This window comes from Ursus arctos, unplaced genomic scaffold (genome assembly GCF_023065955.2).
Source record: "Ursus arctos isolate Adak ecotype North America unplaced genomic scaffold, UrsArc2.0 scaffold_18, whole genome shotgun sequence".
Taxonomy (NCBI): domain Eukaryota; kingdom Metazoa; phylum Chordata; class Mammalia; order Carnivora; family Ursidae; genus Ursus; species Ursus arctos.
Window position 1 is genome coordinate 47,387,253 of NW_026622852.1, and position 16,734 is coordinate 47,403,986.

Consider the following 16,734-nt stretch of genomic DNA (forward strand, 5'->3'; position numbering starts at 1 on the left):
AAGTCATACCTTTAACCAAAGCTTTCCTCTTCAGGGCTGAGACAATTGAATGAAACTGTGGGTGACTTTTATCTCCCAGGGAAAGAGCATAAGCAGCAATGGCCAGTATAAAGGTGCTCTGAGTTGAGAGGGTATTTTCAAGCAGAAAGGTGTCAGCTTTAGTGAGAGCCGTGCTGATTTTCTGGAAACAAGAGTAAAAGATATCTAGGTTTGTCAAGCCTCAACCTATCAACTGATGAGAACTCCCCCCAGGTGGCACCATCCTGGGGCAGGCAAGATGAAGGGTAGAAGGAGAAATGACCTAATGGAAGTGGATGGTGTCTCCCTGAAGCCAATCCCTCTGGGAGAAGGAGCAGAGTATAATCTCAGAAGGGAAAATGTGCGTGTCCAAATTGGGTCAAGCTTTTTGCCCCTCAGTTCTCATCTCTGTCAAGATTTTTCCCTTTAGTTCCTGCTTCCCAGATCAGATGTAGTCTCTGGGAAGAAGAAGCAGAGCACAGACACAGCTTTCATCACGTCCCCGCCTCGGCATAGCTGGGACAGACTCACATTTTCAAAAGGAATTTTACTAAATAAAACCATAAATAGCAGGAAAAGAACCAAGCCGCCAGAGTCCTTTTTGATCCTAAGAATTCCTGTGGAAATTGTCTCTATTACTTTGTCTCGAGACAACTGAAGTATTTATTTTGGATAAGTGCATGAGGAGAAAGTCTGAGGCACTGCTGCACTAGCTCGCCCAGTTCCGTCTCTCCCAGCTCCACTGCCTCTTGCCTCACATACCACTAGGTGTCGATTGGTCCTCTAGGGCCCTGGGAACTTGTCCTTTGTTGATTATATTGTCTTAAGTATAAATAACAATTCTCTTGAAACAAACCAAAAACATTATTTTGTTTTGTGGTTGAAGTCCTGCAAACCCCCTTTGGGTTTTTCCACGTTGTTCTGTAGGCTGGTTTGAAGGACATGTCTAACTGACTTCCGATTTGTAGGCAGGCATGTTTGACCTCAGTGCAGGGATTGTCTTTTCCCAGATCAGGGAAGCATCTCTGCTACCCCTTGGAGTTGGCCAAGTTGACTCACTCAGGTGAATCTTCTCCTTTCTCCCCTCAGCTTCCATGCAAGTGAAATGGCACAGCCAAAGAAGCAAACATACTATTGTGTGTTCTTAGTAGTTCCATGATAGAAAATGCCTGTGCTGTAGGATAACAGTCATATACATATTTTAACATTACCAGAGACACTGGAGGGAAGCTAGGGACATCACGTCCTTTTCTCCTCAGTCATAAGTTATTGGTTCTAGTGTCAGCTCCATAGTTTAGTAGCCTGTGACATTGGACAATCAAACCCACCTTACCCACAGGTCTCAGTTTTTGCAACTGTCAACAAGTAAGATGGACCAGAGGGTCTCTAATATCTATCGTAATTCTGAAATCTTTTGGTTTGGGAGCTAAATTTATTTTCAAGGCGGCCCCTCCCACCAAATGGTACAGAAACAGATGATCAGTGTCAGAAGGAAACTCTTACTTACCACTACCGGGCATATATCAAAAGCCTTTCTAATTCCAATCACTGAAAAGGCTGTAAGATATAAGGTATTCTCTCGGGCTTCAACAGGCAAGGTACCCTAAAAATAAGCAATGTTTTAAAAGGAGAGTGAAACAGTGTCCTTAAAGTGGAATGACCTGGTTCTAATCTCCCCCTCCCTTCATGCATTCCAGTTGGACTGCTTGCCATTTCTCAGTAAGATCTGGGTCTTCCTCACTTGCATACCTTCACATGCCTTTCTCTCCCTCACTTCCCCACCCTGAAGTTCTACTTCATACCTCTTCACCACAAATTCTCCCCCTCCTTCAGGACCCTGTTAAAATACCACCTCCTCTCTGAGGCACAATTCAGACTCTGTTCTCCCGTATTATTTCCTCTTAGGGCAGTCACATTCCAATGCAATGCTTATAAGATCTTCCAAAGTGTCCTTTATTTACCTCTCCAGCTTTATTTCATGCCACTCAACCCCTCCCTCTCTTGGCCCCAGTTATTTGCATGAACCACCCTCTCTCTCCACTTCAAAATGTCAGGCGTGCTGTTTGCGTCACTTGGAATGCTCTTCCTGCCTTCCTCCTACCTAGCTCAGGATCCTGGCCAACTTGTTTTTTTCAATTCCCCCATACTAGATTAGATTCCCCTGCTTTCAATGAAACTATATTTCCCTTTTCTTAACATTTATCACACACCTGAAATTACTTACTGATGCCTGACATCTCTACTAGATCATAAGCTCTATGGTCTCAGTGACCACACTTGTTTTGTTCACTCTTGTGTCTCTACCATGTAGCACTTAGTACACATTCAGTAAGTATTTCTTGTGTACATAAATGAACACACACAGTTATATGTAGATTAGAGTTGCTAGTATGTATAGCCCACTTTCCCTACCAGTGTGTGAGCTTTGTGGCAGTCCATTCTTCTCACACTTCCTCCCTAATTGTGCTCAAAATAGACCCTTGCATATATTAGGGGCTCAGTTAGTGGTTGTTGAATAAATACGGACAGATGGGTGGATGGATACGTGGGTATTTTAAGAAAAAAAATTGTAGTATTTTGTTCTTCAAATAGTACCTGGATGATGTCAGTTGCCCTGCGTTTCTTGTGGGAGTCCTAACCTGCTATTGGTGCAACAGAGGACCATTATGATTTCCCTGTTACCCAGGTAGCCATTTAGGCCTGATATCATGCCAGAAAGGGATTGGATTAGGGCAGGCAACAAAACAAAACAAAACAAAACAAAACAAAACAAACAAAAAACACTGTTGACTTTTAAAGAAACGTTCTAAGGAATAGGAGTAGAAGATACTGTAATACTGAATTACTTTGTAATTCAAGTTTATAAGTAGATTCTAACCTCAAACAACACTTTGTTGCACAGTTTAATAAAACTGACCCAATCTCTCTTACTAACAGGATATAAATAGGGTCTCACCTTTCATGACAACACCTTGCAACCTTGACCTGTAAGAAGGCTCTGGATTTCAGGTACAGAGTCTATACCAAGGGTATGTGGACAGATGAGTACATTTTACCTGTTCTGAGATCTCTAGCACTTATACCCTGTGGACTACTGGTTCCTGTTACACAGGAGATGTCAAAGGCATCACTTGTCTAACCTATACCGAATTGTGTGAAGAGCAGTGCAAAACGAACTTTCATATTCTTTGCCTGTATACAACAGGATTTTCTTAAAGGGATACATATATTTCTCTTTTTTAAACTTCTAAAATAGGATGAGAACAAAATTCAGACTTGTAAATAAAACTGTTGCTAATCTGTATATTTGGTTTCCTTACCTGTAATTTTATTGGTTGATACTGGGAATTTTCCTTGAAAGATCCATTTTCTAGTTGACAATTCTCCACCAGCCACAATATAGCATTACAAATTGAATTTTGGTTCTGATTTATGTATGTATTTACTTGTCCAAGTACTCTTAAAACAAAAGCTGTTAACCTTTAAGACAAAATCAAATAATTAATGTTCAGATGTTCAATCCCTTTGGCTTTCAATTTACGTGTTTTAGTTAATATGATATCTATTCTTTAAAAGAAAATAGTATTTTAAATCATACAATTCTAAAGTATGTTGTCACCATTTTACAAGGGAAGAGAAGATTTTAGGAAGATCTCCAAAAACATTCAGTCAACAAATGTGAACAGCACATCTTCTGTGATTGCAGCATTGTTAACCATCACACAAACTAAAATTGATGCCTGATGATTAAAAACAAAATTACTCTGAAGTCAGAGACAATAGTGGTGAAGCATAGTTTTGAGTTAGGGCACTGACATATGAACATGAGACCTGGAAGAGTAAAATCTTAAAATTCTAGATTGTAAAATGTGTACAAGCTGTCTAATCTAAAGTCTTGTCTGAGGTCTGAATTTCCTTCCCCGACATTCATGGGAGTGTTTACCTGGCTTCCTCTTGAGCCATGCCATTGACGCAGAATTCACTACCTCATAAGGAAGCTTTAAACTATCATGATTACTGACGTTTTCTTGTTTTTGTTTTTCGCTTTTTGAAGTAATTTCAGTCTCTACTAATATCTCTCAAAGAATGTCCAAGAGTATCTAATTCATAACCTTACAATGCCTCTTATCCCCCCTCCCCACTCCTCTGCTCCCATTCCCTCACTCTCTGAGTGCCTAGAGCCACCCAGTCTTCAGCCCCTCACTTCTGAGAGTAAGACCACTTGACTCTCCCTCTCACTTAAAATATTTTATTTTCATTTTTCTTTTTTTTAAGATTTTATTTATTTGACAGAGAGAGACAGCCAGCGAGAGAGGGAACACAAGCAGGGGGAGTGGGAGAGGAAGAAGCAGTCTCCTAGCAGAGAAGTCTGATGTGGGGCTCCATCCCAGAACGCCGGGATCACGCCCTGAGCCAAAGGCAGATGCTTAACGACTGCGCCACCCAGGCGCCCCATTTCATTTTTATTTCTAAAATGAATGATATATTGGGGCACCTAGGTGGCTCAGTCAGTTAAGTGTCTGCCTTTGGCTCAGGTCATGATCCCAGGGTCCTGGGATGGAGCCCCACATCGGGCTCCCTGCTCAGCAGACAGCCTGCTTCTCCCTTTCTCTCTGCCGCTCCCCTCTGCTTGTGCTCACTCGAGCTCTCTCTCAAATAAATAATTAAAATCTTTAAAAATAAAATAACAAAATGAATGATACATTATTTTTTATGTTGTTTCCTTGTACCTGCCTTGTATTTCTCAAAAAACTATTTTGAAAGTATTCAGGTACTGGCCATTTTCTTCTGGGTATGTTTCTCTCAAGGAACTTATGGAGTTGGGTCTAGGACAGTACCCAAATATTTCTGTATTTCTGGCTGAACATCATGCACTCAATCTTGCCCAGAACTCTCAAGAGGCCCCAGGCATTTACTGAGAGGCTACTGCCTCTTCTAGGGGAGAGGAGGCATTTTGTCCTCTAAGCATTTAGTCCCCAGCTGTTACTGTGCTGGTTTCTAAGCCCTACCCCTAGCATCCTGGTTGTATCCTCTGGGAGGCATGCTCCAAGGGTCTACATGTCTTTTAAAATGTGTTGCCCACACATGGTGAGACCCACTTCTAAGGTACAATCTGTGGGACTTGATAACTGATCGATATCGAGCCAAAAGGAAAGGGATGATTCAAACTTGTATAGAGTATTGCCGCCCACAGATTAAGGAAATCAAAGCAAAAGACTGAATTTGGCATGGATTATGTTCGAAGGGCCTTTGGCTCCCAGATCCCAGAAATGTGGATTTGGAACTTAGGAAAGACGTTAGGCCTTGAGATATCAACTAGGGAATTACCTGTGTAGAGATTATGGAAATCATGGGCAAAGATGAGATTGCACAAGGAGAGACTACAGAAAATAAGACAGTCAAGGACGAAATCCTGGGGACTCTCAATAGTTACAGGGCATAATCTAAAAGTCAGTTATTCCAGATTGTAAAATCCTTTAAAGTGTTTCATATAGTAGAATTTATAAAGCACTTGGAACACTATGTTTTCATTAAATATTTTGTCAGTGCATGATAGTATTTTTTTTGAAAATCAATTGCCATGTGGACTTGTGGTTAATTCAGACAGTCTTGCCCTCAAATCATCAGAAATAAGGAAGTTATCATGCTTCACTGAGTAAGTACTTATTGAGCACCTGCTCTGTGTCAGGTAATTGCAGACACTAGGAATACTTGGGACTGCCCACGTGGAGCTTACATTCTAGTGGTAAGACAGATAATAAGTGAGATAAGTAAGAAGGCTAATGATAAATTTTAAGGAGACAGGGAAAGTCAGGGAGCAGGATATGAAATGTTGGGATGGGAATGGGATACAATTTTAGATAGAATGATTAGTAGAGACCTCACTGAGAAGGTGACTTTTTGTAAAGACCTGAGGGAGGTAAGGGAACTAGCCACTGATACCTGAAGGGCATTTTGGACAGAGGGAACAGTCAGTGCAAAGGCCCTGAAGAGGAAGCATGCCTGGTATGTTCAAGGAACATCGAAGAGGCCAGTAGGGCTTGAGTGGAAGGAAAGAGAATAGTAAGGGAAGCAGTTGGAGAGGTGAGATGAAGCCAGACCATGCAGGGCCTTGTGGTTCACAGTAAGTTTGGTTTTTATTCTAAGTAAGATGGGAAGCTCCCAATGGTTCTGAGGGATGGGACCTAACTTATGTATTAACAGGGTCACTCCAGCTGCTGTGTTCAGTATAGCAAAGAGGGGGAAGGACTGACGATGAAAGAGCAGAGGAGGCTAGTACAATAATCCAGGTAAGAAATGGGAGTGGCTTGGACCAGGATGGCGTGTGGGGGTTGGTAAGAAGTTTAGGACACATTTTGAAGGTATAGCCAGAAGGATTCACTGGATCAGATGTGACTTGTAAGAGAAAGAGGGCAATGAAGGCTAACTAAACTTTTATCCTGAGCAACTGGATGAATGGAATTTCCATTAAGATTCTTTAGTTAATTAATCAACTATTTTATGAAAATACAAATCAAAACCTTCAACTTACCAGGTGCTAGCACTTCCACCCTTCCACATGCTGTAAGAATAGTCAGCATTTCTGTAGGACATGATGCTCACCAACCCTAAGAGGCATCAGATAAAGAACATTGTGCTTCATTGACATTCATTTCTACACAAAGAGTGCTTTATTAGCTCCTGGGAACGGTAAACTTCCTTTGGTGTTCGGCAGCAAGCATGTGCTCTGTGGCCAACGTTAAACTTCTCAAAAGAAGTATATGAATCATGACTTGCTTGAATTGGGAATTATCAAGTAGAACATTCTGAGCTCATTCAAGAAGGAAGGAAGTGCTCTGTAGGGGTTGGAATGCAGGTGTCTTGTCTCTCATCCAGGCATTTTGGTAAGTTAAGCCAAAACGCTACAGAAAATAGTATTTATTTATATAGTTGTGTCTATCACACAGTTTTCTTTTTGCAGAAATGCTTTTATAATTACACTTTTGTACAATTCGTAAAACTTAAATATTAGTTTAATTGCACCATTGGTTTAAAAATCGCAACATTTTAGTGTACAATATGTAAGATAGATTTTTTTTTTTTACCTTCTTTTAGTTTTCTCTTCAGGTTCTGTTTTTCAGTTAATGAATTAGTAGAAAAAATGTTCCAATTATTTCCTGCTTCTAGGTAGTGAAAAACATAGAATACTGGGACAATGCTCATCAGTTCTGCTTCTGCATTCCCCTTGGGGAGGTGGGTAAGAATATCAATGCCTTCCTGACTCAGAACTGTAGACATGACCTCACCTATAAGCAGTCCTGTAACAAACAAAAAAATCAAGGTAGACACAATCAATTTCTATCAACTTCTGAGTAATGGTATATTTTAAATAGAGAGAAGAGCAACTATCCCTGTTCTTTCCTTTTTTTGAGAGAGAGAGAGAAAGTGAGAGCAAGTGTGGGGGCAGTGGGCGGAAGGGGCAGAGGGAGAGGCAGAGAGAGAATCTTAAGCAGGTTCCAAGCCAGTGCAGAGCCTGACTCAGGGCTCGATCTCACGACCCCAAGATCATGACCTAAACAGAAATCAAGAGTCGGACACTTAACCGACTGAGCCACCCAGGCACCCCCTTGTTCTTTCCTTTTTATCTAGGCAGTTGAATTACTTCTTAGCTGGGGAGAGATGAAAAAGATCTAGTTAGGAATATGGATTTAAAAGAAACACCAAGAACAGGCTTAAAAATGCTACTGGAATATGGTGGTAAGATGGTATAATATAGCAGGCAGATTACTGCATAGAGGACATGGTAAATTCGTTGTCGTTCAACCTGACAGCTTTAGACATTGTAAACCCTATTAATCAACCACTTCCACAAAGCAAAGCAAAAAGCCTGGACTGTGAGTGTTCTGTGAATGCTGTGGGGGCTCTGTCCAAAACTCACCGTGTGATTCTAGGCAAACCAGTTTTCACATGCCCAACACCAGGATTGCACATGATTAAAAAAATTTCTCCCAGGACTAACATTCTGTGAGTCCAGGGCTTTATCTGAGATAAAATGTAGTCAGGACGTTCCATTGTTTTGATGACGTATTACTGAATTATAAAGGGTGGAGACCAGAGGAAACCCACGAAAGTTGCCACTTCTGCAAATGTACCAGAGGGGAGAGAACCCCTCCGGGACTGATATTTCAGCAGAGAAAATCTGGTGGGGCCACTTATAGGTCACAAAGCCTTCTCTGGAGCAAGAGTGGTCACTAAGGTCATGGAAAGTTTTAGAGAAGTCTTTGGGTCAATGATAGCCCCCGCCCTTCATCATGGGAGAATGAATCTCCATTTAAATCAGGCCAATGGAAGAAAACAGTTAGAAAAGCGGTTGGGGATTTGAAAGTGGAAGAAGGAGCAGGGTTCTCCCAGAGGTGTATTTGTATATGCTGCTGAGTAGAGAAGAGGAGAAAAGAGTAATCATGAGGATATTTGACTGTTGTTTGAAGCATAAAGTGAAATGAAAAATAAAAATGGCATTTGTCAATTTACCTTTTACACTCACGATCCTTTTGACTTTTGTTTTGGGGACCAAATCTAATGGTACCCTGTATGGGAACTCCTTTCGTCTACTAACAACACCTGAAATTTTAAAAAAATTATTAGATTTACATAGAATTCTTTTTTTAAATCTAAATTCAATTAATTAATATATAATGTATTATTAGTTTCAGAGGTAGAGGTCAGTGATTCATCAGTCTTATATAATACCCAGTGCTCATTACATCCCATGTCCTCCTTAATGTCCATTACCCACTTACCCCATCCCCCAACTCCTCTCCCCTCCAACGATCCTCAATCTGTTTCCTATGATTAAGAGTCTATCATGGTTTGTCTCCCTCTCTGATTTCATCTTGTTTTATTTTTCCCTCCCTTCCCCTATGCTCCTCTGTTTTGTTTCTTAAATTCCACATATGAGTGAGATCATATGATAACTGTCTTTCTCTGATTGACTTATTTCACTTAGCATAATACCCTCTAGTTCCATTTATTCTGCAAATGGCAAGATTTCATTTTTTTGATGGCTGAGTAGTATTCCACCGTGTGTGTGTGTATATGTATATATATATATATACATATGTATATATATACAACATCATCTTTATCTGTTCATCTGTTGATGGACATCTGGGCTCTTTCCATAGTTTAGCTATTATAGACATTGTTGCTATAAACATTGGGGTAAAGTTGCCCCTTTGGATCACTACACTTGTAAATTTGGGTAAATACCCAGTAGTGCATTTGCTGGGTTGTAGGGTAGCTCTATTTTTAACTTCTTGAGGAACCTCCATACTGTCTTCCAGAGTAGCTGCACCAGCTTGCTTTCCCACCAACAGTATAAGAGGGTTCCCCTTTCTCCACAACCCTGCCACCATCTGTCATTTCCTATCTTGTTAATTTTAGCCATTCTGACCGGTGTGAGGTAGTATCTCATAGATTTACACAGAATTCTTGAAGGAACACCAGTTGCAGGTTATTTATAATATACTAGCTTCCAAAGAATTGTTTTAAAATAAAATGCTCTTTTATAATAACAATATTAAAATTTAAAAAGGAAGTTAAAAATAATCAAGGATTTTTATCAAACCCTAGGCTTATATAATCTCTTTAGAGCATTAAATTTAACTGTAAGCTTCCTGGTCATTACAAGATAGGAAATAAATAGGTTATATAAATTTTATCCACCAGAAAAATGGAGCGTGCCATTTTGTCCAAAGAGAGAAAAATTATTCTCGGAACTGAAAGCTAAAAATAACTAACATAATTCCTTAGTCAAGGATATGTGAAGATTAGCTTCATTGGGAAGCATGCCCTGAAATTCTTTCCACTTCTCTCAATTTAACTTAGACACTTTTTCTCTACGTGCAATAAGAGAGTTTTAGCATACTTGTATCAGAGCATTTTTCTACTTTAATCATTGTTTTATTTCATAAAAATGGTGTTTATCATTCTACTGATAGAACTCCAAGCACTCTGCTAAGCTTTTAAATGCATAGTTATACTGGATCTTACGACAACCCTGTTTGCTACGTCTATTGTTATTGTTTTTATTTTACAGATGAGAAAACTGAGGTTTAGAAAGCAAATGCTCCAGGTCACAGTGCTGGCACAGATGAAGCTCGGATCTGAGCTCAGAAGTTTTATTGCAGACCCACAGCAGTCACCACAAAGAGACCCCACCTCCCATAGTCCTGCCAGGAAAGCTCTGAGGGCAGGAACCATCTCTTATTGAAAGCTGTAGTCCCAGCATTTAGCCCTGTCCCTGGCACAGGGCAGACACTAAAAGAAAATAGTGACATTTTGCCATTTAATGGGCAAGCCACATGGCTTTGCAGAAGAGAGAGGAATGTTCCTCAGGTAACTTATTTCTTCACTAGCTTTTAATAAATGCTTAGGATATAATCTTAAAATAAAACTCAGTGAAGACATTTGAGAGGTTTGCAGTGTGGTTGAAAGAGCATGGAGTTGAGAAGGAACTCACTCTATATGTGACACTGGGCAAGACACTTCACCTTTCTATGCCTTGGTGTGCTCATCAGTTCAATAGAGGTAATAATATTTTCCTCAAAGGATTTTGATAAGGGTGAAAATAATATAGACAAAGAGCCTGGCAAACAGTTCATGCTCAATACATTGTACTTAGTAATAGTCGGCTGTCTGAAATTATCTAAATTTGATCCTTCACTAGTTTTTCCATTGATATCTGCCCTTGACTTTTTCAATTCTTCTTAGCAACTCTACTACCAGACTGAAAAGGTATAGAAGAGAAAACTAAAACTAAGAGAAGCCAATAACACTCCTTGTCAGAAATGATGATAAAAGACTCATCAAGGGACATCTGGGTGGCTCAGTCATTAAGCGTCTGCCTTGGTCTCAGGGATTGAGCCCTGCATCAGGCTCCTTGTTTAGCAGGGAGCCTGCTTCTCCTGCTGCTTCTGCCTGCCACTCTCCCTGCTTGTGTGCTTTCTCTCTCTCTCTCTGACAGATAAATAAGTGAAAGCTTAAAAAAATAAAAAATAAAAGATTCATCAAGACATCATATATAAAGGTAGATGCCAGAGAGATTAAAACATTTAAAAGTCGAATCTGTGAAACCAATAGGATAAAATGTACAATATTTTTGTGAACTAAGAGCAGGGAAAGGCTTCTTAAAGATTAACCCCAAAATATGTAATAGTTATAAAGTAAAGTTATAATGAATTTGACTATGTCAGAATAAAGGATTGCTGTTCAAAACCCACTAGGGTTCATTAGTGCTCAAAAAAAGTACACCAGAGGGACAGCTGGATGGCTCAGTCAGTTAAATGACTGACTCTTGGTTTCCTTTTTTTCTTTTTTAAAGATTTTATTTATTTATTTGACAGAGAGAGAGAAACAGCCAGCGAGAGAGGGAAAACAAGCAAGGGGAGTGTGAGAGGGAGAAGCAGGCTTCCCGCTGAGCAAGGAGCCCAATGTGGGGCTCGATCCCAGGACCCTGGGCCCAGGACCCTGGGCCCATGACCTGAGCCGAAGGCAGACGCTTAACGGCTGAGCCACCCAGGCGCCCCTGACTCTTGGCTTCTGCTCTGGTCGTGATATCAGGGTCATGAGATCGAGCCCCGCCCCTGCAGCTGCCAGGCTCCATACTCAGAATGGAGTCTCCTGGAGATTCTCTCTCCCTTTCCCACTGCCCCTTCTTCCTCTCGCTCGTGTGTGCTCTCTCTCTCTCTTTGTAAAGGGAGGTGTATAAGGACGTTCGCTGCAGCGTTGCTCATGGTGGTGGGGAATCAGTTGCTAGAGGGTGGATAAGTAGAACTGTGGTGGAATATACTCTGAAACACTATGTGAGAAACAGTGAGGTTATCTTTAAAACAGAATGTTGAGTTTAAAAACTTAAATAGAGTAGGACGTAGAATAGGATATGAGTGGGTACATTTGGAGGAAGGGAAACAGAAGCGGGGGTCAGGAATGATGGGAGGAAAGAAAACAGGAAGGGCTGGCCCAGACCAGCGATGGATGTGGTGTGCCAGGAAGTGAGGGAGGGTGAGGAGCTGAACTCCCTGCTGCCCAGAGAAGAAAAGATTTGGAGGCAAAGGACTGGTGGAGGAGAGAAAGCAGGAACTCAAGACGAGGGCTCCTTGGATCGAGTTTCCACAGTTAGCCCTCATTTTAAGCCAATGCCACACAATTTTAATTCCTATTACTTTATAATTTGTTCTGATACCTCCTTCTCCCTCAGTGATATTTTTTTTTTCAAATTTCCAGCTATGTTATTGTCCATTTACTTTTCCAAATACTTCTTTTTTTTTTTTAAATGGAATTCTATAAATCTCATCCTGGTATAGCAATTCCAACATATAAATATTGGAAGTATTTAATAAACTCTTCAAACTCACAGGACAGAATTAATTGTCATCTTTACCCTATTTAGCTCCCTAGAAAGTAACAAAGCTGCCTAAATCTAAGTTGTCTAAAAAGATAAGGGAAAAAGTCATATGGCAAGATTGGAAAGAGGCATAGATTTTACTACTACTATTTTTTTACCAAGAGTTTTGATGGAGAGATTTATTCCCAGATAAAGGGTCATTCCCATCTTGTGGCCCTGATGTCCACACTTGGGACGTATAGGACAGGGCCATTTTGGAAATCAGTTTGCAGTAACGTGAGTCAGTATAGGAGGCACAAGGGTAAACAGGAAGAAGAGCCGAAGGACACAGTGGCTGTGAGGCTTGATGTTTCTACATGAGGCCCCAAACCTCAGAATTTGTAATATCTCTACCCACAGATCCTTCATAATGGACAGGCTGGAAGAAGGTCTGTGTGAAGATAAAATTAAAGAAAAAAGTAAGCATATGGATATACGCATCTAGGACGGATTTTTCTTTCTGTTACTCTGTTGAAGTCATCCTTAGCTTATGATACTCAGCTGGTTTAAAGGTAAAGGTCTGAATTCTTTGCTTGCTCAGAGGAAATGGCTTTCTGAGTATAATGGTCTTGATTTATAAGTAAACTGTTTTTCCTCATTGCTATATCACTGAAAGCAAAGAAACATGATTCAATGCAGTAATAAGATAAATTTTAACCATTTAATAACAATTATGGCAGGCTCTCTTTTTTTGTTGTTGAAAAGAATTGTTAATTGAACACATTCTAAATTTCATATATATGTATGTATGGGCCTTGATTATATACGGGCCTTGATTAAATGCTTGGATGTTCACAAAATTCTAACTGTGAGAAGATTCAGAATATCTTTATTGAAGGGTAAAAGCAGGGAAGCAGGAACAATGAGGAATGGGTTAGTTAAGTGATTAATCAGCATTATTGTGTTTTTAGGTGCTGTGTGTTAAAGAAGTATGGAGATGACTTTTTCTTATGTGTTCTTTGGAATTGATGATTCTATAAGAACATATTATAAATTATTATTGTGATGGATAAAAATGACTAATATCGAAGAGATGTCATACAATCATTACTATTTCAATGCTTTGCACTTAAAATTAATGGAATTCTTTTTCTTTGTTCTAAACCCATCCAGATTACAATACAACACATGCTATCAAGAATGTCAACAAACTAAGACGTGGATATTTCTTATTCCAGACAATTAATATTTTGAAAAACAGTGTTTCAGGTTACCTAGACACTTTAATTTCTAGAGCAAAAGATGACATATAAAATACAAAATCATTTTGCCTACCATAAATACCCCTTGGGTCCAGAGTAACACCAGCGTAACTTTCCTTTTTGACACCTTCTGGCTAAAAAGGCAGAAAACATTCAGTCAAGAATATAATTAAATGTAACTTCCTCAGTGGAGCCTTAATTTGCTCAATGGATTTCAGCTGCCCCCTTCAAATGACGAAAGAGTATAATTAAATTTATATGACCTGAATTCTTGGATCAACTTGAACACTTTCCAATTGAAAAATTCTTTTTTTTAAAGGCAAAATATTTTTAAATATTTATATTCATACATGCAAGAATAAGATTTTTTGGCTACTTGCATAATAACCGGACCAAATACTTAAACAGATGTTATTATAAGCCAGGTAACTGATCTGACTGCTTTGTATGTATTAACTTATTTAACCTAAAAAAGTACTCTATGAGTAGAAACTATTATTATTCTCATCTGATAGGTGAGGGAAATGGCACATAGAGAAATCCAGAAACTTATCCAATGTCACACTGCTAGGAAGTAGTGGAGCCAGGATTCAAACCCAGGCGGCCTGTCTCCAGACTCTGTGCATGGAACCACCATGCAAGAATGCATAGGACGTGCCTTGCACAAAATAAGTCAGTACATGTCTACTGAAGTGATTTCATGGCTGAAGACAGAAGTCAGAGAATGAAGACCTAAGAAGGCCCAGTTCTGTCATTAACTAGCCATGTGACTCTTGGCAAGAATCTTAATCTTACTAAGATAACATGAAAAAACTCAACAGACTACGTGGGTAAATAGTACTTAATAAATGATAGTTTTCTTTCTTTTTTAGTCTGTTTACTAATTTGTAAATGGAGCATTTTTTAGACTATAAATTCTAAACTGTAAATGCATGGGTTGTGTCTTATCTATTGTTTGAGCTCCAGGACCTGGCATGATGTCTGGCACATAGATTTCAAGACACGCCTTTTGAATGTGTCAGGGGGAAAAACTTGGAAGGCTATATACCAAGTTGTCGAAGTTGGATATCTTTGGGTTTGGGAGTTATCAGTGATTTTAACTTTCTTCTCTGTGTTTTCTCGTTATTCCATATGTTCTACAATAAGCAAGTATCATTGTTTTATTTAATATTTTAGAACATAATGTCAGACTTAAAGAAAAATTATAAGAATAGTACAAAAACAATCTGAGATAACCTCTACCCAGTTTCCCCCAAATGTCAACATTTTGTTACACCGACATTTACATTATTTTTCTCTGTGTTCTTTTTTTCTGATCCACTTAATGATAAGCTGCTGGCAACTTTTTTTCAGAATGAAAAAACTGTTTGTTATTGTTCTTTTTCTTTCTTTCCTTTTTAAAATTTTAATTCCATTGTAATCAATACACAGTGTTATATTTGTTTCAGGTGTACAATACAGTGATTCAACACTTCCATACACTGCTCAGCGCTCACTACGGTAACTATACTCTTAATCCCCCTCACCTCTGAAAAAAGTGTTTTTACAAGGAATCAGAAAAAAAAGTATATTTTTCTTACCACCACTCGTAATGTTTTTATTAAGATTTCTTTTCCAAGTGAAGTCTCCAGTGAAAAGCTGATGTTGTGGAGGCCGATTTCCAGGGGAAGCACGGTGAAGGTCACCAAATGACTGGAGGAACCTTCCACGCTCTGGGACAGACATTTGGAGTGACTGCTGCCCTGGTGGTCAATGGCTGGGCTTCCTGATGTACAGATCCCCTCCACAGCGGACATTCTAACACAGAACTGAAATATCACCAGTGAACCACTGTATTAAAACACTTTAAAATAAGGAAAGTATGCCCTGACCTTGCACGTCTGGATACAAACGCTCCCTAAGAATTTTTTACAGCGTTAAATAATCCCTGAGATTCTAAAGAGAGGAGAAAGCTCATTTCAGAAATTCAAACACACAAGTTGCTGTAGAGTTTAGCAATGTGAAGGGATGTCTGGCAAGTTCAGCCCTGGCTCTGAAATGTCTTACCTTCCTTAGATTATTACCTTCTAAACCAGGCGCGAAGCTGCTCAAGTTCTTTGTTCACGTTGTCATGATATCATTTGTTGCATCGTCTCTTTACATGCTTGTACCTTAGACAGTGGGAACCCCAGGCTCAGGTACTTTATGTGTCTTTCTCCTCTTTGTATCTTTTAGCTCAGCCTTTGGCATTCAACAAATGATGATTTTAGGAAAGACTGAGAACTCCATCTCTTGGCATTCAAGGGGCTGCCCAATATGACCCCACCTTACTATTCCAATCTTGTCATTTATTAATTCCCCACTTGTACCCCATTTTACAGCCAAACTTTGGCTCCAGAAAGATCGAGGTTTAAATCTTGGCTCTGCCTCTTACTGTATGACAATACCAGGTCACGTGACCTCTTTAACTGTTCATTTCCTCATTTTTATAATGAGGATAATGATAGTACCTACCTACTTCTTGCTGAAATAGTGAATATTTTTCATCTTCACTGCAAAATCTAGTGAACTGACAGAATTAAGAACTATCACAAAGCATAAAATCATAAGATACAGAATAAATCAAGCAGGTAAATAAGAATGAGTGCCAACATTCAACAACTAATTTGAAGAATTTCTCAAAAATGGAACATTCTTTCTCCCTCTTAATTACCTTTTTGGGAAACACAATAACCTGGGTGGGTGGATCAGGAGTTAAAGAAGCCTATTGGGTTGCCCAAGGCCAATGATTCATTTCCCCAGGATAGCAGGGGTAAGATGGGGAAGGAGAAGAGTGGTTTCACAGAATTCCACATAAATTCATTATAAAAATTCTTAGTAAGTTCAGAATAGAAAGGAATGTTTAAAACTGATTATCTTCAGTTTTCAGATATAGAATATCAATTAAAGAAACCTACAGCAGCAGTTCTGCTGTCAGTGATGGCTGAGTAGATCCTGTCGGACAACCATTCTGCAAACACAACTATAAGCTCTCAACTACACACACACACACACACACACACACACACACACACACACACTACCTAAAGGCACTAGAGAGTGGAAGAGAGG

At 39.5% G+C, this 16,734-nt stretch overlaps 1 protein-coding gene across 1 annotated transcript in view; it reads right to left on the bottom strand.

The window, feature by feature from the left end:
* Nucleotides 1-16,734, bottom strand: part of C5 (complement C5) — a 79,684-nt gene that overhangs the window by 23,736 nt on the left and 39,214 nt on the right. Inside the window, exons 21-28 of the mRNA XM_026513879.4 lie at nucleotides 15,225-15,452; nucleotides 13,718-13,778; nucleotides 8,530-8,619; nucleotides 7,104-7,316; nucleotides 6,551-6,626; nucleotides 3,339-3,498; nucleotides 1,526-1,621; nucleotides 10-181 (exon numbers count right to left, since the gene is read on the bottom strand). Of these exons, the coding sequence (XP_026369664.1) occupies nucleotides 10-181; nucleotides 1,526-1,621; nucleotides 3,339-3,498; nucleotides 6,551-6,626; nucleotides 7,104-7,316; nucleotides 8,530-8,619; nucleotides 13,718-13,778; nucleotides 15,225-15,452 (1,096 nt within the window). The remainder of the gene's footprint in view (nucleotides 1-9; nucleotides 182-1,525; nucleotides 1,622-3,338; nucleotides 3,499-6,550; nucleotides 6,627-7,103; nucleotides 7,317-8,529; nucleotides 8,620-13,717; nucleotides 13,779-15,224; nucleotides 15,453-16,734) is intronic.